Source organism: Kogia breviceps, chromosome 5 (genome assembly GCF_026419965.1).
Source record: "Kogia breviceps isolate mKogBre1 chromosome 5, mKogBre1 haplotype 1, whole genome shotgun sequence".
NCBI classification, from domain to species: domain Eukaryota; kingdom Metazoa; phylum Chordata; class Mammalia; order Artiodactyla; family Physeteridae; genus Kogia; species Kogia breviceps.
Genome location: NC_081314.1, coordinates 102783481 through 102811043, shown reverse-complemented (window position 1 = coordinate 102811043; position 27563 = coordinate 102783481). Strand labels below are relative to the sequence as shown.

Below are 27563 nucleotides of genomic sequence, written 5' to 3'. Positions count from 1 at the left end.
TGAAATCAGACCTCTGTGTTAATTCAGGAGTTGGAAACTTAGCCTTTAGTCTCTAAAACCAGCCAGCAGGTGTAGGACATTAGGAAATAAGGACTGTGGCAAACTGTGGTACTTATGCCCATCTAAATACATTCAAATTCCAGTTGGTTTAAGCAGGTTAGCGGGTCCACAATATATTCCACCGATTTGCAGCCTCTGGAATTTGTATAGCTGAATGTGTTGAATATTTCCCTCTCACTTAATTGAGTCTCGGCTCCCCAAGACTCCCATTGCAATTGAGGGCTGGTATAGAAGATATGTTGAAACAAAAATGCAGTTTCTATGGATGAAATACAAGCATTCTAGAACACTTCTCGCGAATGTGTTTCTCTTTTTGTGCTTTACCCAGAAAGGATTCCAGACGTCATCCACTGGTGGGTTTTTATAGTTTGTTGACTTTCTCAAAGCCAGTAGCCTAAAAACCTGCTGACCTGCTGATGATCTTAGTACATGTTCTACCTGCCAGACAGATTAAAGATTTCTTTTAAATACTCATTTCCAAATTACTTGTTTAACAACTTTATTTTATAACTGCCTGGAGCTATTCCTGGATTTTTACATATCTAAAAGTAATGTGTTGGGCTTCCCTGGTGGCGCAGTGGTTGAGAATCCGCCTGCCGATGCAGGAGACACGGGTTCGTGCCCTGGTCCGGGAAGATCCCACATGCCGCGGAGCAACTAAGCCCGTGAGCCATGGCCGCTGAGCCTGTGCGTCCGGAGCCTGTGCTCCGCAACGGGAGAGGCCACAACAGTGAGAGGCCCGCATACCGCAAAAAAAAAATAAAAATAAAAAAATAAAAGTAATGTGTTCATCAATATAGTATCTCAGTATAGAGATGGTTATTTGCAAGGAAGCAAACAAGAGCTAAAAATACTAGTGTTTCTCTCCAGATGAAAATCTTGGGTAAGTAAACCCACTATATGCAGAGGTCTGTGCAATTACAAGGAAGTAGCAAACTTGGTGGCCCCAGGCAAGGAAGGGGAACAAATATTTTTTGAGCTCCTACTTGTACTCAGTGCTGTGCTAGATACCCTCACATATCTCATTTAGTACTCATAGCATCTTTGCAGGCTAGCATTCTTATATCTTATGAGAGAAAACTGAAGCTTGGAGGGTCACGTAGCCCCTCCCAAGGTCTCTCATTCTAGGCCTTCCTGGTTCCAGAGCCTTTCCCCCTCCAGGAGCTCCTGATCCAGTTGAAGAGATAAATGTGCATAGGATGAGACTGACGACATGAGGCAGTAAATGCCAAGGTCCAAACAAGCACTTCTAAGCCCTATAGGAGTTGAAATGGAGAGATTGTTATGGTGGCTGAATCTGCAGGGAAGGCTTTACAGAGGAAAGGATCTTTAACTGATCTTTGAAGTATGGGTAGGATTAAAATAGGATCTTCAAAGTATGGAGATGTGAGAAAATCATTCAGGGATGGGACAACAGCTGAATCAAAAGCAGGCAGGCAGATACATGGGGTATATCCAAAGGAAACAATAAGTAGTCAATACGTGTTGAGGTTAAGAGCCCCTATTACAGACTCAAATCTATGGATGCAAATCCCAGGTCCAGCAGCTTAGCAGCTCTGTGACTTGGCAAGTTTCTTAACCTTTCTAAAACTGTTTCTTTATCTGAATGACAGAGATAGTGAGTGATAGCACCTACCTCAAAGGATTGTTATGGCAATAAAAAGCTAAACACAGTGAGTGTTACACCTTAAGAACTCAACAAATACTAGTTATTACTTTTATCAAAGAGACCACCTTTCTTGGTTGGAGACTTCATGGGCTGTGGTAGCCTGTGCTCCAGTTGGAAAGAAAGTCAGATTTTGGAGGAAGGCCCTTGCACAGCGATTGGCTGGATTTTTGTCTTGTGGCCCTAGGAAGGTGTTGAAAGCGAAGGAGCAGATGAGAGGTGCTCAGTCTATCTATGAGACATGGAGGTGGGAGAGATTGGCTGGGCAGCTGGAGAGGCCAGGGATGTGCCCTCCGTCTCCCACAGCTCTTAGCCAAAGACTCACCTCTCCCCTTCCTGGATTCCACATGTTTTGTCTGTGTCGCCAGGTCCCCCAGGCAACAGGGCCACTCTTCTCCATATTTAATATTTAAAAGAGAGAGAGAGAGAAAACGAAGTTGTCCAGATTGTTGAAATTATATTTCTACAGAGTTGTGAAAACTCACCGTGAAAGCTTATTTTATCTAAGGAGTGGAAAAATCATTTAAGGAGCTGTTGACTTATTTATAATACTAATGAAAATAACTCTTCTGATTCTGATTGGATGAATGGTTTAATATTCATTGACTACAGATGTTAGGCTACACACAAAGTGTTTAAAGAGAACAATTCCAGCACTCCAAAAACAAAGTCTAATAAAGCAACACAAGTGGCACATAACTCATTTTATGTAGCTGTTTATGACTTAAGATGTTTATATATATGATATATTAAGGAGAGTTTCCAAACATCAAAAGATATTCCATAACATTGGGATCAGTACACTTACAGACAGAATTGTATTGTTTTATTTAATAAGGAAAGGGATTTTCTAATTATAAGAGCCTTTGTAAAATGCAAAAAGGTACAGAAAAGAAAATAAGTCACTTTAGAGGTAATGTCTTGTTAATTAATATTAAATATATTTCCTTCCAGTCTTTTTTCTATGCATTTATCTATATTTTTTATAAATGGAGATCATACTGCATATCATAACTTTATAACCTGTCTTCTCTACTTAATATATCTCATTAGAACTTTGCTTGTCATGAAATAGTTTTAATTTTTCATTTTTAATGGCTGCATAATAGTCTATTGAGTTTTTTTCCAGTTTTGTTGAGATATAATTGACATATAACATTGTATTGACCAAGGTGTACAACATGATTTGGTATATGTGATGTGTAAAGTGATTACGACAGTACGTTTAGTTAACATCAGTCACTTCATATCATTACAATTTTTTTTCTTGTCATGAGAACGTTTAGGATCTACTCTCTTAGCAACTTTCACATATACAGTACAGTATTGTTAACTATACTCACCATGCTGTACCTTACATCCCCAGCACTTATTTATCTTATAACTGGAAGTTTTTACCTTTTGACCACCTTCATCTATTTTTCCCACATCTTACCTCTGGCACCTAGCACCAATCTATTCTCTGTACCTGTGAGTTCATTTTTGGTTTTTGGTTTTTTTTAGATTCCACATATATGTAAGGTCATACAGTATTTGTCTTTCTCTATCTGACTTATTTCACTTAGTATAATGCTGTCAAGGTCCCTCCATGTTGTCACAGGTGGCAGGATTTTATTCTTTTTTATGGCTGAATAATATTGCTGTGTCTGTGTGTGTGTGTGTGTGTGTGTGTGTGTGTGTGTGTGTGTGACATATTCTTTATATATTCATTTGTCAATGGATACTTAGGTTGTTTCAAAATCTTAGCTTTCGGAATTAATGTAGCAGTGAACATGGGAGGTGCAGATATCTTTTCAAGACAGTGATTTCATTTTCTTTGGATATATACCCAGAAGTGGAGTTGCTGGGTCATAGGGTAGTTCTATTTTTAACTTTTAGAGAAACCTCTATACTGTTTTCCATATTGACTGCACAAATTTACAATCCCACCAGCAGTACACAAGTTCCTTTTTCTCCACAACCTTGCCTGTACTTGTTATCTCCTGTCTTTTTGATAACAGTCATTCTAACAGGTATGAGGTGATAGCTCATTGTGGTTTTGATTTGTGTTTCCCTGTTGATTAGTGATGTTGAGCTCCTTTTCATGTACTTATTGCCCATTTGGATGTCTCCTTTGGAAAAACTGTATATTCAGTTCCTCCACCCATTTTTAAATCAAATCATTTGGTTTTTTGCCCTTGAGTTGTATGAGTTCTTTATATATTTTGGATATTGACCCCAAGTTATATTGGTGTTTAACAATTCTACTATGGTAGGATATTTGGGTTGTTTCTAATTTGTTTTGCTATTATAAGTAATACACAGTGATCATCTTTATAAGTAACTATGCTTAAGTTTCTGGTGTTTTATTAGGATATGTCAGAGAAGGAGAATTATTTTATCAAACAGTAAGCATTTTAAAGCTCCTATTATATAATGTCCAGTTGCCTTCCAGAGAGGCTGTACCTGTTTGCTGTCCCATCAGCAGTCAATTATTTTTAAGGGAACACTATCAACCCATTGTCTTTCTTAATTTCCATCATTTTTAATTTACAGAGAGAGTTCTAAATAAGAGGCGTGTAGTTATAAGAAGCATGAAAAAGTCTTTAGGGCAGAGGGGAAAGTATTGAAATAACCAGTATTGAGGGGAAGTGCTGCAGGATAAAGGAAGGCTTCATTATGTTTCCAGGTGTGATAGCTTGGGGCAGTGGGCAGGACATGTGGAGTGGGAAAAACTAACTGCCCAACTCTGAGACCTCTGAGGAACAGACAACCCCTGAGGTCCCCTCCAGCCCCACACTCCATAATTGTCTCTAGATACGCAGGAAGACAGCAGGAATGAGTCCTTAAGTGGTTGACCAGTCTCCTCAAAGGATAGCAGGCTTTGAATAGAGCCCATTCATCTTAACTTTCTTTTTTTGCCTGAAATTAACCTCCCAACCCTGTCGTCATCCTTCCCCCGACTCACCTCTTCGGAGTCATGCAGACTCTGTTGGACTCAACTCCTCTGAAGGGTCACTATCCCAAATTGCAGGATATGTCTTATCAAAACCCGGTCGGGAATGACACTTTACCCTCTGGGGCTTCATGAAATGGAGGCCTGGGATTGATTCTTTGCCAGAACTTGAGCATTTCACGAGCTTAGCAAGAGCAGCTTCCCTGCTTCCCTGAGAATCAGTGATAAGATTGTAAGGAGAGTAAGTCTCTGAGTGCTGCATTTGTTTTCCATCAAACAGGGACAGCACTTAATGTGCACAGATTAGTTGCTGGGGGAGAAAAGAGCAAATGAGGCAAAAAAGCAACCAGAGGAATAAAAAAAATCATTTTAATAAGCTTATGTCATAAGTTCTTTAATGTAGCAACTCTCCCTGTCTCTTTCAGGTGGCCTTAATTTGAACCCCTTAAAGTTTCTGGTTTTTGACTGGAATTGGAGAGATCAGAAGTTGAGAAGGATGATGGACATTCCCGAGGTACCATGTAACTAGCAATCCAGCAATTGCCTTTAATCTTTTTTTTTTTTCAATCTGAACTTGAGTTCAAACACAGCAGTAAAGTCTTTGACATGGGGAACCAGCACATTCTGGCCTTTGAAATGATTTCTTTTAACTCTGAAGTAACTACAATTATAGAGGCCATCTCACCCCTTACACATAACTGTATCCTTTCCATGTGTTTTATAGGAATCAGCTTTTTTTCTTCATTAAATGACCAGTGGCCTCTGCCCCACTGGGGACCACATCTATACTTCATCTTTGAGAAACAGGAAGATCTAGAGGACTTGGCATATTTCCCTGTGCCTTGTTTTAGATACACAATCGTCTTTGCCTTTTCATCCTTATAAATGCACTTGGGGTGGGGGGGGCACAAACTTGCCTCATTGCCTGCATCTCCACATACCCAAACACCCACTTACTTAAATTAGTGGGCTCTTTTGGTTTTGGGGAGTGGGGAAAATTTTTTTATGTCTCAGTGGATTAAAACCGATTGAACACTGATTAGGAATAGCATTAGCTCATTAAATTTTTATGAAAGTAATCCATCATGATCATAATGTGAAAAATTGAGGGACTTCCCTGGTGGCACAGTGGTTGAGAATCTGCCTGCCAGTGCAGGGGACACAGGTTCGAGCCCTGGTCTGGGAAGATTCCGCGTGCTGCGGAGCAACTAAGCCCTTGCGCTACAACTACTGAGCCTGCACTCTCGAGCCCGTGCACCACAACTACTGAAGCCCATGTGCTCTAGGGCCCGTGTGCTGCAACAACTGAGCCTGCATGCTGCAACTATGGAAGCCCACGTGCCTAGAGCCCGTTCTCCACAAGAAGAGAAGCCACCGCAATGAGAAGGCCGTGCACCACAGCGAAGAGTACCCCCGCTCACCGCAACTGGAGAAAGCCCACATGCAGCAACAAAGACCCAATGCAGCCAAAAATAGATTTTAAAAAATAATTAAAATTTAAATTTAAAAAATAAGAAAGAAAAATTGATTTGCCACCCACCATGTTATCATGTGACTGATCTTTCAATCTAGCGTGATGCTTAGAAGTAGCTATTGGAGAGAATAGGGTTGTGCAGTAATAAACATGGCTGCCAGTCACCAACCAGAAATAAATCACGGCAGTTTTGCAATCATTCCTCCAAACATGATGAATGAATTAATTTACTATATAAAATTATATCTTCAGAGTGACCAAACCTGATTATAATTGACTGGCGAGTTAAGCTAAAAACCATTTTCTCACTTCCCTGCGCGCGTGCGCGCGCGCGCGCGCGCACACACACACACACACACACACACACACACACACAGAGTCTCCTGAACTGACTGGTTTGGGTTTTTTAAAATAAATATATTTATTTTTGGCTGCGTTGGGTCTTTGTTGCTACCTGCAGGCTTTCTCTAGTTGTGGCAAGCAGGGGCTACTCTTTGTTGCGGTGTGTGGGCTTCTCATTGCAGTGGCTTCTCTTGTTGTGGAGCACGGGCTCTAGGCGCACGGGCTTCAGTAGTTGTGGCACAGGTGCTCAGTAGTTGTGGCTTGTGGGTTCTAGAGTGCAGGCTCAGTAGTTGTGGCGCATGGGTCCAATTGCTCTGTGGCATGGGATCTTCCCGGACCAGGGCTCGAACCCATGTCTCCTGCATTAGCAGGCGGATTCTTAACGACTGCACCACCAGGGAAGTCCCCTGACTGGTTTTTTAAAACTAGTTTAACCAACTTGATGTCAGGCACATGAGGTCATATTTGATTATTTCAGGTATAATGTTAAAGCTGAGTAAACCATCACTAGTTTTCTAATTATAATAATGAGGGAGAAATAGTATTCAAAAAAACCATTTTAACCCATACTTATTTTTATTGTGATGATGTCATTATTAACGGTTATCCTGCATTAAAATATTGTGTATAGTCTATAGGCACACTTTGGATATCTTGAAAAAGATTTTTCTATGAGATTTTGTGTTGAATGTTGTACAAACAAAAGGACATCTTAATGAAATTGATGTCTTATGTACCGCTTCCTTTACTTACGTAAATATTTCAACTCTGAATAAAATGCAGGTTTTGCTCTTCCTGATTCTGGCCATAACAGCTGCATAAATACCAGGGACTCCAGATGGTTGAATTTATTCACCAAGACCATCTTTTCTTGATCTTAAACTTTTTTTTTCTTTTCTCTCACTTAGATAAGAAAGGAGGTTTTTGAAATTCTGGAAATGGGAGTCCTCAGCCTATGCAAGACAGAATCTTTGAAGCTGGGCCTTTTCTAAGTCTGGGTCCTATTGAAAATTCCTGTTTTCATGGTGGGATTTGCATGGCTCTGGTCCATTGCAAGCAGTTGGTAAATATCAGCTATTGTTTTATTAAGTTGATTGTATAACCAGATGGATCACTGGGACTCTTAGGTGGGGATTCTTTTACAAAAATGAATCTGTCCTTTGCCAACTCCCTTGTATAATAAAGTATCACTGGCTTGTGTGTGATTTTTGTTAAGCAGACTGAGTTTTTCTTTCACCGACTGGCTTCTGATGTGACCGTACAAGAGAGGGAAAGAGCATCTGGGCAGCCTCAGGCAAGCCCCTTCCCTTTCTGAGCCTGTTTCATCAGCTGTGAAATGGGAATACTATCTTGCAGGATTGCTGAGGATTTCATGAGATGGTATGTGTGGAACAGATTTGAAACTGTGATGCCTAGTCCCAGTGTGAAGGGTGGCAGTGGTACTACTGGTGGAAAGAGCTGCAAGGATATGTGGCACTTTGTAAACAAGTAAAAGACAACAATGTAACTACAACTGTTTTATTCATTTATTTAATTCTTTGTTTTGAGATAATTTCACACTTACAGAAAAGTTGTAAAAATAGTATAAAGAATTTCCATATTCCCTTCCCCTAGCATCCCCCAATGTTCAGGTCTTGTATATCAAAACTAAGAAATCAACATGGGTACAATACAATTAACTAAACTACAGACTTTATTTGGATTATCCCAGTTTTTCCACTGATGTCCTTTTTCTATTCCAGGATCCAGTGAAGGATCCCACATTGCATATAGTTGTCATTCTCCTTAGTTTCCTAAGAAGAATATATATAGTCTGTCACAGTTAATCATTAAAATAGTTCTGGAGGAAACGGCTTATTATTTATATTTTATAGATGATTAAACTGAATCTCAGAAAGGACACACACTACTTTAAGTAGGAGAAGCAGAAGTCAAACCCAGATCTCCTATATTCACTTCGGGACAGCATGGTTATCTATTTGGGGAGTCGGGCATATATAACCAATGAGATAATAAAGCAAACAGATGCCATTACTGGTATATGAAGTTCCACATTCAAATATTGTGAAATGTTAAAGGAGTCTAGCAGTGTAGCACATCACACTCCGGCAAATCACATGCTTCCACACACCAGCGACTTGCTGTTTGTGCACCTCTGTGGGCTAGAAGCCATACACGGGGATTCAAAGGATAGGGGAACATGTTCCATCCTGCAGGACTCTGGCTCAAGCTCAACAAGTTAAAGGAAAAAGAAAGAAAGCCACCACAGCATGAGAATTCATTCAAGCTATAGCTAAACTTAGCCCTTTGGGGGCTGACCCTCCCCCAAGTAAGAGAGAATTCTGCCTTCCAACTGAAACATCGACTCTTCCTGCCTGATGACCTTCAAACTGTGACATCGGCTCTTCCTGGTTCTGTGGCAGCTTTTGGCCTTCAAACTCAAACTGGAGGAACATCAGCTCTGCAGATTTTGGACTTGCCAGCCTCCTCCATAATCACGTGAGCCAATTCTTTATGATAGATCTATATATACATTTAGATCTATTGGTTCTGTTTCTCCAGAAAACCCTAATATACTCCTGTGAAGCACCTTTTAGTTTGGGATTTTGGTTAGGTTGGTTTTGTTGTTTTATAAAAAGCCTGAGGAATACTGTTCTTGATTTGTTACTGTAATGACCCTCTGATAGGTGTTACATATGTACTATAATCACACCCAATGTTGGAACAAGTACCTAGATTGCAAACATACCTGATACTTTGTAGACCAACTCTGCACACATAATCTAATCTGACAGGCTGTTACTGCCTTTTAAACTCAAGTTCTTGACCATGTTTATTTAGTAAAACAAATAGTAGATGTGAACTAGGAGTGTTCACTGCCGTCTTCTCACACAGATCTGTCTGATACCAACAGCCGTACTCGTCACCACCTCCAAGCCAGATTCAAATGGCTTGCTGAAAAGTCCCCACTGGTGTTCTGCTTTTCTTCCAGTTTTGCAAGGGAAAACTTTGACTCTGAATTGGAAACCTCCCAGTGTAAGTAACTGCATTTATTTTGTATTCTTTTAAACTAGATAGATTTGCCAAAGTCATAGTCTTCTTTAATACAAAAGTAGTCCAATATATGGCTTCTCTGCCGAATGTTAATAGAAAAAGGAAAATTAGAAACTCACATGCTACCTAATATTTTTAAAATCCTAATTCTACATCTTAAATGCATCTTGAAGAGGAAGTAATTATTAATAGCGTAATGAAAATGATGTTAGTGGATTTCTAATAAGTGAAAAAAAACCCAATAATTCCATATTGCAATATTGAACATTTAAGTGATTATCTATTTTGCTCTTCCTTTCTCTTGCATCATTTGGGCTACTTCAAAGTGCGTGCTTGAGGAAAGGTTAGGAGGAGATGTTTCTCATCTACACTTTCTGCCAGAGCCTTTCTTATGGATGAAAAAATTGGAAACTACTGAGATTAGTCATCTGTATTCTGCAATCCCTGTTTGCTTCTCCCTTCCTCATTATCACGAAGAGCAAAGTTAGCTGTAATCTGAGGGCATTTTCCCAACTTAGTTTATACTCACGTTAAGGGACAGCCACATTTGGGAAAAGCTGACAGCACTCACTTCTATTATTTGTATTAATCTTGAAGGATTTGGGCAAGTTCTTAAGGATAAATCCATTTTCCCCCTTTCAGGAAGTGTTGCCTTGAATTAGCCACCACGTCCCAGAAAGAGCCCGTTGTAACTGCTTCCCAAAGTTGCCAGATGTTGGTTTATACAGACCTGCTGGGGACTGTTCCTCCTAGGAATGGCAGTTAGCACAACAAGCTTTTTGAGCCTATGTAAAATATACCCAACAATGGCTGATTGAAGGGAGCTGTGCTGCTGCTGAATATCGGGTCTGGTTAAGAAATAATTCCAGGAAACAGAAAGACTTTGCGAGTGCAAAGGAAGAGCCACGTAATTTCAATATTACCATTATGTGGTATTACTCTGAGCAGTAATGTTATAAATGTCTCAAAAGTATATCTGGGTCACCCGCAGAACCACAATGAAGAGGAAATCCCAGGACTGCCAGTCGAGATTGCCAGACAACAGTGCGCTGAAGCAGCAGCAGTTGCCCGCCTACTGGCTACAGCTCTCAGCCAACAAAATCCTCTCCAGCTTTTTTGCCACAGGCGTGTTCTGCCTTGGAGTGGGCGTCATCCTTCTGTTGTCTGCAAAGACCATCAAGGAAGTAGAGGTGTGTCCCATCTCACTTTTTTGATACAATTTCTAAGAATTTTCAGCTTTGGGACTATAAAGAGTGGTCAGTTTGAGAACCCAGCCCCCCAACAGGGAAGTAGATGAGACTGGAGCATCCCTTTTTCAGCTGGCAGGTGCAGATGGTGAAAGAGCCTCTATGTGGTGGCTTTGTTCCTCCCTTCTCCCTCTTGAGGACAATCACTCTCATACTGGTCAGTTCAGCCACATTTGTTTACAGGGGCCTGGCAAAGTCAGGAGCTCTTTATGCTGGCAGAGTGCCGAGCAAGTGACTTGTAGAGGCAGGAGGAGAGGCAAGACCAAATGACTGCCAGGGACCCGTGAATCATATTGATAAAAAGAGCGAAGAGCCAAAGATAAAGGTCTTAATTTTGCCCCACTTTCAAGCATTGTGTCTTTCCCTTTGTAAATTGATTCCGTCTGAGATCATCGCTTTAATCCAGGAAAGGCAAGAACACAAATCTTTCTGGCCTCTAAAGGATACTTAGCAAAATAAACCAAGTTCTACTCAGAGTGAGAAAAGCGGAAGTTGAGCAGTGAACCCCTCAGTTACAAGCCTTTTGCCTATTTGACAACAAGCTGTTGGAGGATGAGAAGCCCGGTAGCTGGTCTGGGCAGGGGGAGCTCAGATCTGGTCTGAGGCCATGCCCGCATTTGGTCTAATAAATTAAGTAAATGTTTCATGCAAATCAGCTCTGAGCAGGTTATGCGACATCCCAGACCGTATGACCTCCACTCTGAAGGCAGCCATGGAAAGCTCATCTATTCCCTCTCCCCACATAGTCTAGTGGCAAAATTACCATGAAGGCCAAGTCTGTCAACCCTGATTTAACGTTCATGAGTGTCTGAAGGTGCTCAGAGTTCTTCTGGGTGTGTAGATGAGTAAGGTTTGTAAGAGTTGAACTCCATCCTCAATGAGCTAACAATAGAGTAAGTAAGGTAGTGTGCAGTACGAACAGAGAGCTCAGCCACGGCCGGCTTGTTTGCCATATGCACAACCCCTTCCTTGCACGTCGCCACTGCATAATAGGCACACACTTACTGAAATAACGGATTACAGCAAATAGCGAGGACTTCAGAGAAGAAAATTGCATTTCAGGTCCCACTCCTCCTACCAACACATACTGCTCTCTTGCCTTTCCACTGAAATTTTCTGTACCCCACCCCCCAGCTCCTGGAAGGTTCCCCGAAGTCCTCTTGAGTCCTCCAGTGTGGTAGTGTAAACCATCAGGCCCCACCAAGTGACAAAGGCAAAATGGCAGGAGGGAAGTAAACCTGCCTTGTTGAAGGCGATAGCAAAGTAATTGGCTTACAAGGTTGATATTCATTTCCAGAAAGTTCATCCTGTTTACTGTTCTGTTTTCTCCTTCACCAACCCCTTTCTTTCTGGTTCTTCCCCTCCCCTTCCCATGTCCTTACAGCTTCCTCCCTTCTGGGCACCCATCCCCACCCTCTTTGAAGTGCAGCCTCCATTGAGAGACAGCAATTGCTGAATGATGTCACCTTAGCGATGTGAGGAGAACCTCACTCCATGGTTGGCCAAGGCCACTCTACAAACAACTTTCAACAGAATGATTTTATCATGATGTTAAGGGGATTTTCCAATTGACTTTTCTTTTAAGCCACTTCAGATAGGACTGTTTCTAACACTTTGCTTTCATACAGGAAAATCAGAAACCACCCATAGAGGCCGATCCTCTTTTGCACATGGAAGTGTTTTGTTGTAATGGGTGGTAAGATGAAGTGTGTATCCCAGGCCAGTGTAGTCAACACACATCTAGTAGAAGAGCTGGGAGCTGGCTTTCCTCTTCTCACTTAGCCCTGGGGCACAACGAGAAAGTGCCCTTTTTGCAATTTACTTTAAGCAAGAATGATAATTCCTGCCTTTCCAAAATTCTATGAGGACCAGACTATGATCTTTGCTGTCATTTTAGAGCTATAGGTTTGAGCAGTAAAAGTAGACAGTAGATCAAGACATGTTTCCCTCATAAAATGTTTAGAGCTAGAAAGCACCTTGGATATCATCTACTCAAAAATTACTTTATCATGAAAGACATTTTTTTCTAATTCGGCATTGACAGAACTCTCTCAAGAATCCATGGAGTAGTGTGTATCCTACTAAAATGACCTCACAAATCAATTAATTGCTAGCCAAAATGATGCTGATGAACAAAATGTGGGCCCTGGAAGTTAAGTGTTTAACTCAGGATCAGAGACTGGCTGAACTAGCACCCATTTTCTCAGTCACAGTTCAGTGTGCTATCAATAGGTCTCCATTAGGTACAGCCCTGTTCTTTAATGCTTTTAAAAAATTAGAATGCAGTGTCACTAACAGAAAAGGCATCAGTATTTTTAAAAATAATAGTTCAAGTCTTGCTGCATACTTAAAGAATGATTTAAGTAAATGTAAGCATCTAAGTACAATTAAGTAGCCTTTTGGCTAATCTTTAATTTAGTATTCACACTTTACCTCTGACTTCCAAACACCCAGTGGCTTTGCAAGCATTGAAAATTCCTTCTTTCTTGTCACTCTTCTCTCCCAAAGAATCTAGAATCCCATTGGCAATTTACTGAAGAGAAAGCCAGTCCATTGCTTCCCTGTTCCTTTCCCATTGCCAGACTTTTCTAATGACTCCTCAACACAGTGAGGAAAAAGCAGCAGCGACCTCACAACCATCCCTGGGAGCCTGAGATGAGTGTTTCCTGGAGCAGAAGGGAAATGCACAGCCTCGTGGCCTCTCTCTGAGCCCCCTTTCCCCACTCTCCTTCCAGCTCCATCTTCACATAACTGAGTTCTTGAGCCAGAGCTCACAGGATTTGCCCATTCGGGACACACTACCCTTTTTTAAAGAGTCCACTTATACCATTTTGCACAGAACTTAACTTTTAAAAAACAATATAACAACATTTTAAAAACAATTGCTTCACATACATCAATAACTCTACATTTTGGAAACACTTTTTTTTTCTAAGTTTGGTCATTTTTAATAACTTCCTCTAGATACCATGTAGAATAATTCACTAGGATAAATATTTTCCATACAATAAAATGGAAAAACAGTGAAGTGTCTTTCCCATAACACTGATTAGACTCAGGCTGCAGGCCCAGTTCTCATGAGTTACTGACTAATATTTTCCTAATGGTCACTTTTTATGATGGAGGCATAAGGCTTCATCACAGCAGGTTACATAAATATGTAGTAGAAACCCTGAACTCCAGGTAAGTGGCAAAATGCAGCTGGGTCCCAAAATGAAAGGCTGTAAAGAGACCCACTCGTCCCACACATCCACAGAGCTGCCCTTGGTCCATGTCCCAGATAGTACGCCCTTGACCTAGAAAGCTTGGAGACGTTGATGGACTCAGGACTTTAATTTTAAGATATGTACTCGCATCCCTTTTAACTTAATAATTATTATGTTCCCTGCCTGACAGATTAATTACACAGAAAAATGTGCAAATTGTGCAAAACTCCGGGAAAATGCTGCTAATTTTGACAAAGAATGCAACTGCTCTATTCCCTTTTTCCTTCCAGAGACAATGAAGGTGAGATTCAAGAGCCTTCAATTTGGCTATACACTGCTCTACTCCTATTTAACATGTGGCAGTAAATTCATGATCTCCACCAAATGCTTTCCAAAACTGAAAATACAAGAAATAACGCAGGGTGGGAATGGCGGGCGGACATCTTATAAAGTATTGAGTTCATGTTTGACTCTCCCCACCCACCCCCCTTTTTTTTATTTGGAATTTCATTCTTCTCCTTGTGTCTAAATTTCTGGATTCTTTACCCACCCAACTTTGTAACAATTCTTAACATCAATCAAACAGGTTCTATGCCAAATGTCAACACAGGAGGGGACCATAGAAATCACTGAATCTAACCACTCATTTTACAGTGAGAAGATTAATGGGTTGAGAGGTTAAGTGACTTGGCCAAGGTCACACAGTGAGTTAGTGTCAAATGTCACACACCTGGGACTCTCCTTGCGTCCTCCCCTCCTAGTCATTCTGCACATGCAGTTGCCTAATCCCTAAGGCGTCTCTTGGCCTGGCTGTCAGGCACTTTGAGAAATGCCAAAGAAATACTAAGAGACATCCCTGCTTTGGGACTGATTAAAGTCTCGTGTTAGTCCAGGTCCTCTGAGAAGCAGATGCCAAGACAGGATTAGACATGCCAGAGATTTACTGGGGGAACTGCCTGTGAGGGAAAATATGGAGGAAGCTGGAGGAGGCTGGGACAGCTGTCAGACCACAACACAGCTCTGAGCCCTGGGAAGGAGAGGGAAGCAGAGTAGGAAGGAAGGAGGGACAGAGGGAGAGGAGGGTGGAGAGAAGAAAGGGCTTAGACTGCAGAGTATTCTTAAGAAAGTTTCAGCAAGCCCAACAGAGAGTCCTTGCCTCAGTACCCCTGTTGAAGCATGGCCTTGGTGCAAACAAAGGATGACCTCAGAGCACAGAAGCCACGTCCACCCCTCGATTATGCTCCCTGCAGTAGGAGACCAAGAGGCACCTTTTCAGGGCCACCACAGTCTTAGTAGGTAGCAAAGACTTAATCAAATGAAAATGTATTTCAGGACTTCCCTGGTGGCGCAGTGCTTAAGAATCCGCCTGCTGATGCAGGGGACACGGGTTCGAGCCCTGGTCGGGGAAGATCCCACATGTCGCGGGGCAACTAAACGCGTGCACCACAACTACTGAGCCTGTGCTGTAGAGCCCGCGGGCCACAACTACTGAAGCCCTGGAGCCTAGAGCCCGTGCTCCGCAACAAGAGAAGCCACCGCAACGAGAAGCCTGAGTGCAGCAACAAAGTCACAACGCAGCCAAATAAATAAATTTATAAAAAAAGAAAATGTATTTCCTGAAACTTTTCAAAGGTCCTGTCCTGTCCTCTGGACTCCGCACCTCTCCTTACACAGCACCTCCTCCCTAACCTGATCCGTTTCCCCTCCTTCCCCTACATAGGTGACTCTGCATGGCATGTTTCACGTGCAGGCAGGCCTTCTCTTGAGCTTGTCACTGAACGTCCCATCCTCAAGGCCCTTCTTCCTCCCCATACCAGACTCATCGTCATCTCCTGAAAAACCCTCCTTACTTCCCTTTCTGGGAAAGATCCCATCACCAAGACTCAAAATTTTCCTCCTTGACTTTACCCTGACCACTCCTTTCTCATCCAGACCTCTGATGTGGTTACTGTTCTGCAATCCCTGTCTCTCCCAAACACTTTCTCACTCCATTTTCTTGGCATCACCCCAGTTCAGTCCCTCCTGATCTAGCATCACAGCAACCTTAACTGCACATCTAGCCTTTGGCTTCTCCTACTTTTAGCCAATTGTTATTTGCCAAATCAGTAGACCACACTCTTTCCCCCAAAATGTGCTCTCTTTCAGATTACTTTTCAACACCTGAGGCCCAGCTACCTTTTCATCCTTATCTTTGCAGGAGACCTTGTACTCCTGCCAAACTGACCAACTTGCTTTTCCATGAAGCAACTCTTTATGTTCCTGCTGTTCTTTTGCCTAGAAAGTCTCCCTTCTCACTCCCACCTGTAAGATCTCACTTGTTTTAAGCCACTAATATCCAAACACTTCCTTGAGCCTCCTTTTCACTCATGTCTCCATCAAGAATTTGCCCACATTTGTATCCTGAGAACACTGTTTGAACTCTTCTTATGGACTTACAATCGCCCATATAATATCCTGTAGACTCATTTCCTCTATTCACAGGAACCTCTCTGAAGAAAGGGACCTGCTTTACATGCCACACCACACAACTACACGTCCAGATGTATCTGCACTACATCCTCAACCTTCCCACCTGTTACCACAGGTGAACCACCCATGCTCCCATCTGAAGGCTCACCTTTCCATTTGTGTGATAGATGCTAGCCTTTCTTGCCTTTATAAGGGCTTAACTCAGCAGTTGTCACCTCTCTATATCGTCAAATTTTCTCTCTACTGGATCATTCCCGTCAGCTCACAAACATATTATTTGACCTATCTTTTAAAAAACAAAAACAAAGCACTCTTCTATTCTCCCAAATTTCCCTGCCCACTATCTGCCTATTTCTTTCCTCCCATTAGCAGGGAAACTCCTCAGAGGAGTCATCTCTCGGGTATTTCCAATTCTTCTCTTCTCATTCTCAAAAACCCACCCATGGCCCTAACACTCAGTGAAATGGCGAGGTTACCGATGACTTCCTTGTGGATAAATCCAGTGCTCTGTCCTCAGTGACTTGTCACCCACTGGACACAAGCAATCACTCCCTCCTCCTTGACATGCTTTCTTCTCTTGGCTTTCAGGAGACCTTACTCTCTTGGTTTTCCTCCTTGCTCTCTGGCTGCCCTTCTTTTTTAAAAAAAAATTAATTTATTTATTTTTGGCTGCGTTGGGTCTTTGTTGCTGCTCACAGGCTTTCTCTAGCTGTGGCGAGTGGGGGTTTCTCTTGTTGCGGAGCATGGGCTCTAGGCGTGTGGGCTTCAGTAGTTGTGGCACGTGGGCTCAGTAGTTGTGGCTCGTGGGCTCTAAAGCACAGGCTCAGTAGTTGTGGTGAATGGGCTTAGTTGCTCCGTGGCATGTGGGATCTTCCTGGACCAGGGCTCAAACCCATGTCCCCTGCACTGGCAGGCAGATTCTTAAGCACTGCGCCACCTGGGAAGTCCCCTGACTGCCCTTCTTTGGTTCCTTTGCTGTTCCTCCTATTTTCCCCAAACTCTTTTTGTGGAGATCTGCAGGGCTTTAGTCACGGCCTTCAGTCTTCATCTCCTCTCTGTATGCACTCACCTCCTTGGAAACATCATCTACCTCCTAGGTTTAAATGCTATCAATTACCAATGCTCTGTTTTCTACCTCAGCTCAATGTTTCTAAAACTGAACTAATATCCACTTCTTCTGCTTACTTACTCTATGCCCATCCCCAGAAAAACCCTATTCCACCCACAGACAGTCTCAGTTGAAAAGCACTCTGTCCTTCTGGTGCTCAGGCTAAAAGCTCAGGGGTCATTCTTGACTCCTTTCGTTCTTTCACACCTTGCATCCAATCCATCCTATTGGTTCTACTTTCAAAATATATCCAGAGTCTGCTCACCTCTGCCCACTTCTGCTGCTACTACCCAGCTTCATGCCACCCTCACCTCTCACCTGGATTCCTACAGTATCCTATCAGGTCTCCCTGTTGTATCCATGTCTCAATAGAGCAGCAGAGTGAATGTCTTAAAGTATAAGTCATATCATGTTATTCCTTTGCTCAAAAATCCCTGCAATGGCTTCTCTTTCTACTCAATGAAAAAGTCTAAGTCCTTACAAGGCCTATGTGATTTGGCTTAATTCCTCCTAACTTCCTCTCTCCATTCTCTTCCCCACCCCCTCTCTGACCACACCAGCCTCCTCATTCCTCAAACAAGTCAGGCGTTCTCTTCTTCTCTGTACCTGACATCCACTCAGCTAACTCCCCTGCTGCCTTTACGTCCTGTTTGGCTCAGCCATCACCTACTCAGGCCTACACTAGCCATCCTATTTCATACTTCAACCTGTCTGCTCACCTCACACCTGCACTCCTGATTCTTATTACCTTAGTGTAATTTCCATTTTTTCCATAGTACTTATCACCTTCCAACTTACTTTATAAATTAACAGTTTATTATATGTATTGTTTATTGTCTGTCTCTCACTATTGTATCCCAAGCACCTATAACTATGCCTGACATCCTGTAGTTGCCAATTAATGTTTATTGAATGAACATAAGAATCTTTGCTTCCTTCACAGGGGCATAGCACAGTATATTTTACGTGGTAGATGCTTAGAAAATGTTTGCTAAAATTTTAAATGAATGGAAAAAAAGATAAAGTGATAAATTATATTGCTTTATGCTCTAGGAAGCTTTGGTTTTATGTGTCCCTTTCCTATTTCCCCCTTGATCCCAGATGAAAGCATGTTGGCATCAGTAATATTCTGAATACGTCTGTATCTCTAATCATTTTTGTGAGTAAGTCTGATGTAAATTAAGAGAAAACTACTGAGTTGTACTTAAGTTGTAAGTGATATCTATATAAAATCCCGTGAGGGAAGTTTTATATCTGTGCTCTTTTGTTAAAGGTCAAAATTCTAGTTCTCTGCAATTGTGTACTTTCTTGCTTTCCTCACCTCACCATGCTGCCCCCCCAAAGTAAAAGTTAGTGTTGCTTTTTTTTTTTCTTTAAACATTCGATATTTATTTTCTCACAATTCTAGAAATCAGAAGTCTGAAATCAAGGTGTCAGCAGGATTGGTTCCTTCTTGGGGGGCACAGGGTGCTTAAAATTGTGAAGAAAAAAAATCCAAAAGATAAAACCTTAAAGGGCTTCAAGTTCCCATCTGTCTGTGTCCTTTGAAATCCTAAAGGCAAATAAGTGTTACCAGCTGCTAACCATTCCTTTGAGGCAAAGGCTTTCTCATAAAAACCTAACCAAACTACTCAGGGCAAGCACAGAGCCCACAAGTTCACACATATTACACACACTAGATGACAAATCCATGCAAGGCTCTCTGCCTTAAACTAAGGATCCTGCACCAAGTACCACGGAAGAAAAGAAACACTATAAAGTGCATTGTGCCTCCAGGGCTAATCAAATGATGATGATCTTGGAGGCCTTGTAAAATCTTGGACAAAGAATTATTGAAAAAAGTTTATTAAAACACTTCTGGGGCTTCCCTGGTGGCGCAGTGGTTGAGAGTCTGTCTGCTGATGCAGGGGACACGGGTTCGTGCCCCGGTCCGGGAGGATCCCACATGCCGCGGAGCGGCTGGGACCGTGAGCCGTGGCTGCTGAGCCTGCGCGTCCGGAGCCTGTGCTCCGCAACGGGAGAGACCACAGCAGTGAGAGGCCCGCATACCGCAAAAAAAAAAACACTTCTGTCCCCAGCATGTGAGGTTCTCTATTTTGTCATGTTTATATGAGTATATAACTTTGGGTAAGTAGAATGCTCTTTTTAGCTTCCAAGAAAATGTATGGTAAGTTCCATTCCATGGATTTCATATTTTCTGTAGTTACGGGTCATCAGTAGAGGTTCCCTCCTTTGGTGAGGAAATATAATCTGTCATTCCTGCTGTGCCTGGCTTGTTCACCTTCACATCCACGCTCTCTGTTTACGATGTTGCAGCCCGCCTCTTAGGGCCCAGCATCTCCCTTTCTCAGTGTTCCAGAGGCTTTTCTCTTACCAGGGACTAAGCTTTTCAGCCTTTGTTGTTTTCTGTGATGGGTCACACTTACCCTGACCTTTATTTTCAGCCTAACCTGGGTACCATCTCCCATCTTCCATACTCATCCTCTTAAAGGTCCTTAGGGCAAGGCCAAATTTGCATAGCATAAAAGAATCAGTTGACTCAGGGAACTGTAAAGGAATACTTTTGTATTTCTAGCACTGAACATAGCTCCTGACATATGAGAGGCACTAATAAAATTTAGGCCTTCATATTTTTAGATGCATACCTTCATTATTTTGGAGGTAGGTAGAATATTAATTATAAATAGCTGCCTTGGACATTTACATTTACATCATGTGTACTGTTAGGAAAATCTGTATCAAGCCCACTTGGAGAAGTTCTGGGGGCTTCCCTGGTGGCGCAGTGGTTAAGAATCCGCCTGCCAATGCAGGGGACACGGGTTCGAGCCATGGTCTGGGAAGATCCCACAAGCTGCGGAGCAACTAAGCCCGTGCGCCACAACTACTGAGCCTGTGCTCTAGAGCCCGTGAGCCACAACTACTGAGCCCACGTGCCACATCTACTGAAGCCCACGCTCCTAGAGCCTGTGCTCCACAACAAAAGAAGCCACCGCAATGAGATGGCTGCGCACCACAACGAAGAGTAGCCCCCGCTCGCCGCAACTACAGAAAAGCCCTCGCGTACTTATTGCTAAGGCGAAAACCACCTTTCTTCTAGATCAGTGAACTATTCCATCTTTTTGTCCATAACAAATGGTTCACCATTTCTTAACCAAGTATAACATGCCACAGTACTGTGCTAGATCCTAGTGATAAAAAGACAACACCGGAGCTGGACACCAAGGAACTGGGCTTATGTCTTTCACATGGGCAATTGTGAACATGCACCTAAACATGCTCAGTGACTCCAATTTTAAATTGTGTTTCATGGATTTGCTTTGAGACCATGTGAATTTGATGCTTACCACAACCCCTAGGCAAAGCATCTTTCTTAGTATTGCTGGGAAATATTTGTAAAATCAAATTTTATATATTGAGAATACAAAGACTAGTTATAAAATTTTTTCAAGGCAGGAATGTGGTAGCCCTTACAAAAACATTAAAAATAAGTTATGTAGTCATTTTAATAATTTTGTATAGACCAGGATTTTCCAACACTGATTTTTAAAAATAATTTCTTGTGTTTCTATCTGATATAAAGGAACTTTCAGTTCACATCAATATTTTTTGGTACTACGTCTTATATTTTAAAACTCCTGTCCATGTTTATTAATATTTCAGTTTATTTTTCTCTCTTCTTACATCTTGCTGTTCTCCTCTACAGGGTAATGTTTATATGTACTACAAATTGTATGGCTTCTATCAGAACCTCTATCGATATATTCTATCCAGAAGTAATAGCCAACTGGTGGGTACAGATGTAAAGGTAAGGCTTTATTTAACTTGGTATAATACTCTTTTTTTTTTTTTTTAAAGCCAGATGGATCTTTCAGTCTAAAAGACAGTATGGAAAATAAACTCAAAAGCTAAGTTTTTATAAGATAGAAATGCTCATTTCATTCTTACATGAACTGAGGGGGCTGAGTATTCAGGATAACTGCTATTAAGAAGGAGCACGTTCCCTCTTCAGAGCAGGAATGTGAATCTTTTCCAATTAGATGTTGATCCTTTCATGCACCAACCATTTTTTTATTTGACAGCATTTTACATTAAAACCAGATACATCTTGGACTGCCCAAGTCTTGGTAATAATGAATGTGTCAGAAGGGCAAATCTTCAAGTACCTTTCAACCACAATTCAGGATTTATGTTTCTCTTAATAAAGTTGATGGCATACTGGAGCTGCTTCAAACAGTAGAGTTGTTTGCTTCTTTGAATGACTGACACATCAATTAGATTTCAATATTATTTTCTCATACTTAATCTCTGTAGTTATCTTTAAAGTTGCCCATTTTAGTTGATGGATGCACCAACCATTTTGATAGTAACCTTGAGTGATTGGTCTCAGCCTAGCTCACTCTATATCCACCATTGTCCTTTTTATAACTGGGGGCTTCAATCAGCCTAGTTTAAGGAAACTGGGCACTACTTGATTGAATAAAAACCTTTGGTTTAATGAATATTCTTTCAGACCTAAGATTACAAAATTTAGCTCTTGGTAAATGATATTCAGCATGCTGGCAAGAAAAGCTAGAAGGAAACCTTTTCTATACTGGCATTATATAAAAGGGATAACCAAATGGTTTTTAGCAGCCACTCTTTTTAAAATGTATTCTTGTAATTAGGTGGGTGGATTACCCTGTGATAAGTTATCCAACTGTAGACTCACAATTTATATACTTTTTAGAATATAAGTTACACTCCAATAAGAAAAACCTTTAAAAAATATATTCCATTGTGGGCTTAGTGTGGTATTTAGCACAGCAAGCAAAGTAAAATTTCTTCCTGCAGACATATTTGGTATGCTATGTCCTGTTAATGAGGAAAGAAACTACACACACGTGCACATACACACATACATATCTCCAAAACACAAAAATTTTCTAGTCTAGGTCAGCCAGCAGCCTGGGAACAGCAGGTAGCAGCCCATAATCTCGATCTGTGCCAGTGGATCACCATGGGTTGATTTACTGCCAGGATTTTCACTTCCAGCATTTTAAGAGATTTTACCAAAAACACTTATTCCTGTATCATTTCTCATCCAGGATGTTAGAAACTGTGCTCCATTCAAAACCTCCCACAATGGGATCCCCATCGCTCCTTGTGGTGCTATTGCCAATAGCATGTTCAATGGTAGGTGTCTTTTCCTATCTCCATCATCTTCCCTTTCATGAGTGTGTAACAATCTAAATATCCAGAAGATTACTCCTGCAGCTGAGTGGCAGTTTATTTTTTAAAAACATCTGTATTGGAATATAATTGCTTTACAGTGCTGTGTTAGTTTCTGCTATAAAACAAAGTGAATCAGCTATATGCATACGTATATCCCCATATCCCCTCCGTCTTGCATCTCCCTCCCACCCTCCTTATCCCACCCCACTAGATGGTCACAAAGCACCGAGCTCATCTCCCTGTGCTATGCAGCTGCTTCCCACTAACTATCGATTTTACATTTGGTAGTGTATATGTCAATGCGACTCTCTCACTTCCTCCCATCTTACCCTTCCCCCTCCCCGTATCCTCAAGTCCATTATCTATGTCTGTGTCTTTATTCCTGTCCTGCCACTAGGGTCATCAGAACCATTTTTTTTTTTCTTAGATTCCATATATATGTGTTAGCATATGGTATTTGTTTTTCGCTTTCTGACTTACTTCACTGTTTATGAGAGACTCTAGGTCCATCCAACTCACTACAAATAACTCAATTTCATTTCTATTTATGGCTGAGTAATAGTCCATTGTATATATGTGCCACATCTTCTTTATCCATTCATCTGTCGATGGACACTTAGGTTGCTTCCATGTCCTGGCTATTGTAAATAGTGCTGCAATGAACATTGTGGTACGTGACTCTTTTTTTTGTGTGTGTGTGTGTGTGTTACTCGGATCTCTCACTGTTGTGGCCTCTCCCATTGCGGAGCGCAGGCTCCGGATGCACAGGCTCAGCGGCCATGGCTCACGGGCCCAGCCGCTCTGCGGCATGTGGGATCTTCCCGGACCGGGGCACGAACCCATTTTCCCCTGCATAGGCAGGCGGATTCTCAACCACTGCGCCACCAGAGAAGCCCCCATGACTCTTTTTGAATTATGATTTTCTCAGGGTATATGCCCAGTAATGAGATTGCTGGGTCACATGGTACTTCTATTTTTAGTTTTTTAAGGAGCCTCCTACTGTTCTCCATAGTGGCTGTACTGATTTACATTCCCACCAACAGTGCAAGCAGGTCCCTTTTCTCCACACCCTCTCCAGCATTTATTGTTTGTAGGTTTTTTGATGATGACCATTCTGACCAGTGTGAGGTGATACCTCATTGTGGTTTTGATTTGCATTTCTCTAATGATTAGTGATGTTGAGCATCCTTTCATGTGTTTGTTGGCAATCTGTATATCTTTTTTGGAGAAATATCTCTTTAGGTCCTCTGACCATTTTTGGATTGGGTTGTTTGGTTTTTTTGATATTAAACTGCATGAGTTGCTCGTATATTTTGGAGATTAATCCCTTGTCAGTTGCTTCATTTGCAAATACTGTTCAAAAGCTTTTAAGTTTCATAGTTCACATTTGTTTGTTTTTATTTCCATTTCTCTAGGAAGTGGGTCAAAAAGGATCTTGCTGTGATTTATGTCAAGGAGTGTTCCTCCTATGTTTTCCTCGAGGAGTTTTATAGTGTCTGGCCTTACCTTTAGGTCTTTAATAAATTTTGAGTTTATTTTTGTGTTTGGTGTTAGGAAGTTTCCTAATTTGACTCTCACATGGAGCTGTCCAGTTTTCCCAGCAACACTTATTCAAGAGGCTGTCTTTTTTCCATTGTATATTCTTGCCTCCTTTATCAAAGATAAGGTGACCATATGTGCATGGGTTTATCTCTGGGCTTTCTATCATGTTCCATTGATCTGTATGTCTGTTTTTGTGCCAGTACCATACTGTCTTGATTACTATGGCTTTGTAGTATAGTCTGAAGTCTGAGAGCCTGATTCCTCCAGGTCCATTTTTCTTTCTCAAGATTGCATTGGCTATTTGGGGTCCTTTATGTTTCCATACAAATTTTGAAATTTTTTGTTCTAGTTCTGTGGAAAATGCCATTGGTAGTTTGATAGGGATTGCATTGAATCTGTAGATTACTTTGGGTAGTATAGTCATTTTCACACTGTTGATTCTTCCAATTCAAGAACATGGTATATCTCTCCATCTGTTCGTGTCATCTTTAATTTCTTTCATCAATGTCTTAGAGTTTTCTGCATGCAGGTCTTTTGTCTCCTTAGGTCGGTTTATTCCTAGGTATTTTATTTGTTTTGTTGCAATGGTAAATGGGAGTGTTTCCTTAATTTCCCTTACAGATTTTTTCATCCTTAGTGTATAAGAATGCAAGAAATTTCTGTGCCCTAATTTTGTATCCTGCTACTCTACCAAATTCATTGATTAGCTCTAGTAGTTTTCTGGTAGCTTCTTTAGGGTTCTCTGTGTATAGTATCATGTCACCTGCAAACAGTGACAGTTTTACTTCTTCTTTTCCGATTTGGATTCCTTTTTATTTCTTTTTCTTCTCTGATGGCTGTGGCTAAAACTTCCAAAACTATGTTGAATAATAGTGGTGAGAGTGGGCAACCTTGTCTTGTTCCTGATCTTAGTGGAAATGGTTTCAGTTTTTCACCACTGAGAACGAAGTTGGCTGTGGGTTTGTCATATATGGCCTTTATTATGTTGAGGTAGGTTCCCTCTATGCCCACTTTCTGGTGAGTTTTTTATCATAAATGGGTGCTGAATTTTGTCAAAAGCTTTTTCTGCATCTATTGAGATGATCATATGGTTTTCCTTCTTCAATTTTTTAATATGGTATATCACATTGATTGCTTTGCATATATTGAAGAACCCTTGCATCCCTGGGATAATCCCCACTTGATCATGGTGTATGATCCTTTTAATGTGCTGTTGGATTCTGTTTGCTAGTATTTTGTTTAGGTTTTTTACATCATGTTCATCAGAGATATTGGCCTGTAATTTTTTCTTTTTTTGTGATATCTTTGTCTGGTTTTGGTATCAGGGTGATGATGGCCACATAGAATGAGTTTAGGTGTGTTCCTCCCTCTGCTATATTTTGGAAGTGTTTGAGAAGGATAGGTGTTAGCTCTTCTCTAAGTGTTTGTTAGAATTCGCCTGTGAAACCATCTTGTCCTGGGCTTTTGTTTGTTGGAAGATTTTTTTCCTGTTTTTTTTTTTTTTTTTTTTTTTTTTTTTTTTTTTTTTTTGCGGTACGCAGGGCTCTCACTGTTGTGGCTTCTCCCCATCTGGAGCACAGGCTCCGGACGCGCAAGCTCAGCAGCCATGGCTCACAGGCCTAGCCACTCTGCGGCATGTGGGATCTTTCCCGGACTGGGGCACGAACCCGTGTCCCCTGCATCGGCAGGCGAACTCTCAAACACTGTGCCACCAGGGAAGCCCATGTTGGAAGATTTTTAATCACAGTTTCAATTTCAGTGCTTGTGATTAGTCTGTTTATATTTTCTATTTCTTCCTGGCTCAGTCTAAGAAGGTTGTGCTTTTCAAAGAATTTGTCCATTTCTTCCATGTTATCCATTTTAATTGGCATATAGTTAGTTGCTTGTAGTAATCTCTCATGATCCTTTGTATTTCTGCAGTGTCACTTGTTACTTCCCCTTTTTCATTTCTAATTCTGTTGATGTGAGTCTTCTCCCTTTTTTTCTTGATGAGCCTGGCTAATGGTTTATCAATTTTGTTTATCTTCTCAAAGAACCAGCTTTTAGTTTTATTGATCTTTGCTATTGTTTCCTTCATTTATTTTTCATTTATTTCTGATCTGATCTTTATGATTTGTTCTGCTAACTTTGGGGTTTTTTTGTTGTTGCTCTTCTTTCTTGAATTACTTTAGGTGTAAAGTTAGGTTATTTATTTGAGATGTTTCTTGTTTCTTGAGGTAGGCTGGTATTGCTCTAAACTTCCCTCTTAGAACTGCTTTTGCTGCATGCCATAGGTTTTGGGTCGTAGTGTTTTCATTGCCATTTGTTTCTAGGTATTTTTTTATTTCCTCTTTGATTTCTTCAGTGATCTCTTGGTTATTTAGTAGCGTATTGTTTAGCCTCCATGTGTTTCTATTTTTTACAGTTTTTTTCCTGTAATTGATATCTAGTCTCATAACGTTGTGTTCACAAAAGATACTTGACACGATTTCAGTTTTCTTAAATTTACCAAGGCTTAATTTGTGACCCAAGATATGGTCTATCCTGGAGAATGTTCCATGAACACTTGAGAAGAAAGTGTATTCTGTTGTTTTTGGATGGCATGTCTTGTAAATATCAATTAAATCCATCTTGTTGAATATGTCATTTAAAGCTTGTGTTTCCTTATGTATTTTCATTTTGGATGATCTGTCCATTGGTGACAGTGGGGTGTTAAAGTCCCCTACTATTATTGTGTTACTGTCAATTTCCCCTTTATGGCTATTAGTATTTGCCTTATGTATTGAGGTGTTCCTATGCTGAGTGCATATATATTTACAATTGTTATATATTCTTGGATTGGACCCTTGATCATTATGTAGTGTCCTTCTTTGTCTCTTGTAATAGTTTTTATTCTAAAGTCTATTTTGTCTGATATGAGAATTGCTACTCCAGCTTTCTTTTGATTTCCATTTGCATGGAATATCTTTTTCCATCCCCTCACTTTCAGTCTGTATGTGTCCCTAGGTCTGAAGTGGGTCTCTTGTCAACAGCATATGTACAGGTCTTGTTTTTGTATCGATTCAGCCAATCTTTGTCGTTTTGGCTGGAGCACTTAATCCATTTACACATAAGGCAATTATCAATATGTGTGTTCCTATTACCATTTCTTAATTGTTTTGGGTTTGTATTTGTAGGCCTTTTCCTTCTCTTGTGTTTCCTGCCTAGATAAGTTCCTTTAGCATTTGTTGTAAAGGTGGTTTAGTGGTGCTGAATTCTCTTAACTTTTGC

The 27563-nt window shown here is 41.1% G+C and overlaps 2 protein-coding genes across 4 annotated transcripts in view; both read left to right on the top strand.

The window, feature by feature from the left end:
- CMSS1 (cms1 ribosomal small subunit homolog) overlaps positions 1–7682 on the top strand; it is a 383345-nt gene extending 375663 nt beyond the window's left edge. For all 3 annotated transcript variants that reach the window (XM_059064867.2, XM_067034821.1, XM_059064868.2), the window contains 2 exons: positions 5087–5175; positions 7386–7682. In XM_059064867.2, coding sequence (XP_058920850.1) covers positions 5087–5175; positions 7386–7469 — 173 coding nt within the window. In that variant the 3' untranslated portion in view covers positions 7470–7682. The remainder of the gene's footprint in view (positions 1–5086; positions 5176–7385) is intronic.
- Positions 7683–8678: 996 nt separating this feature from the next.
- Positions 8679–27563, top strand: part of LOC131757107 (cell cycle control protein 50C-like) — a 32040-nt gene continuing 13155 nt past the window's right edge. The window contains exons 1-6 of the mRNA XM_059064304.2: positions 8679–8976; positions 9373–9513; positions 10523–10721; positions 14175–14285; positions 21265–21366; positions 22646–22733. Coding sequence (XP_058920287.2) covers positions 10530–10721; positions 14175–14285; positions 21265–21366; positions 22646–22733 — 493 coding nt within the window. The 5' untranslated portion in view covers positions 8679–8976; positions 9373–9513; positions 10523–10529. The remainder of the gene's footprint in view (positions 8977–9372; positions 9514–10522; positions 10722–14174; positions 14286–21264; positions 21367–22645; positions 22734–27563) is intronic.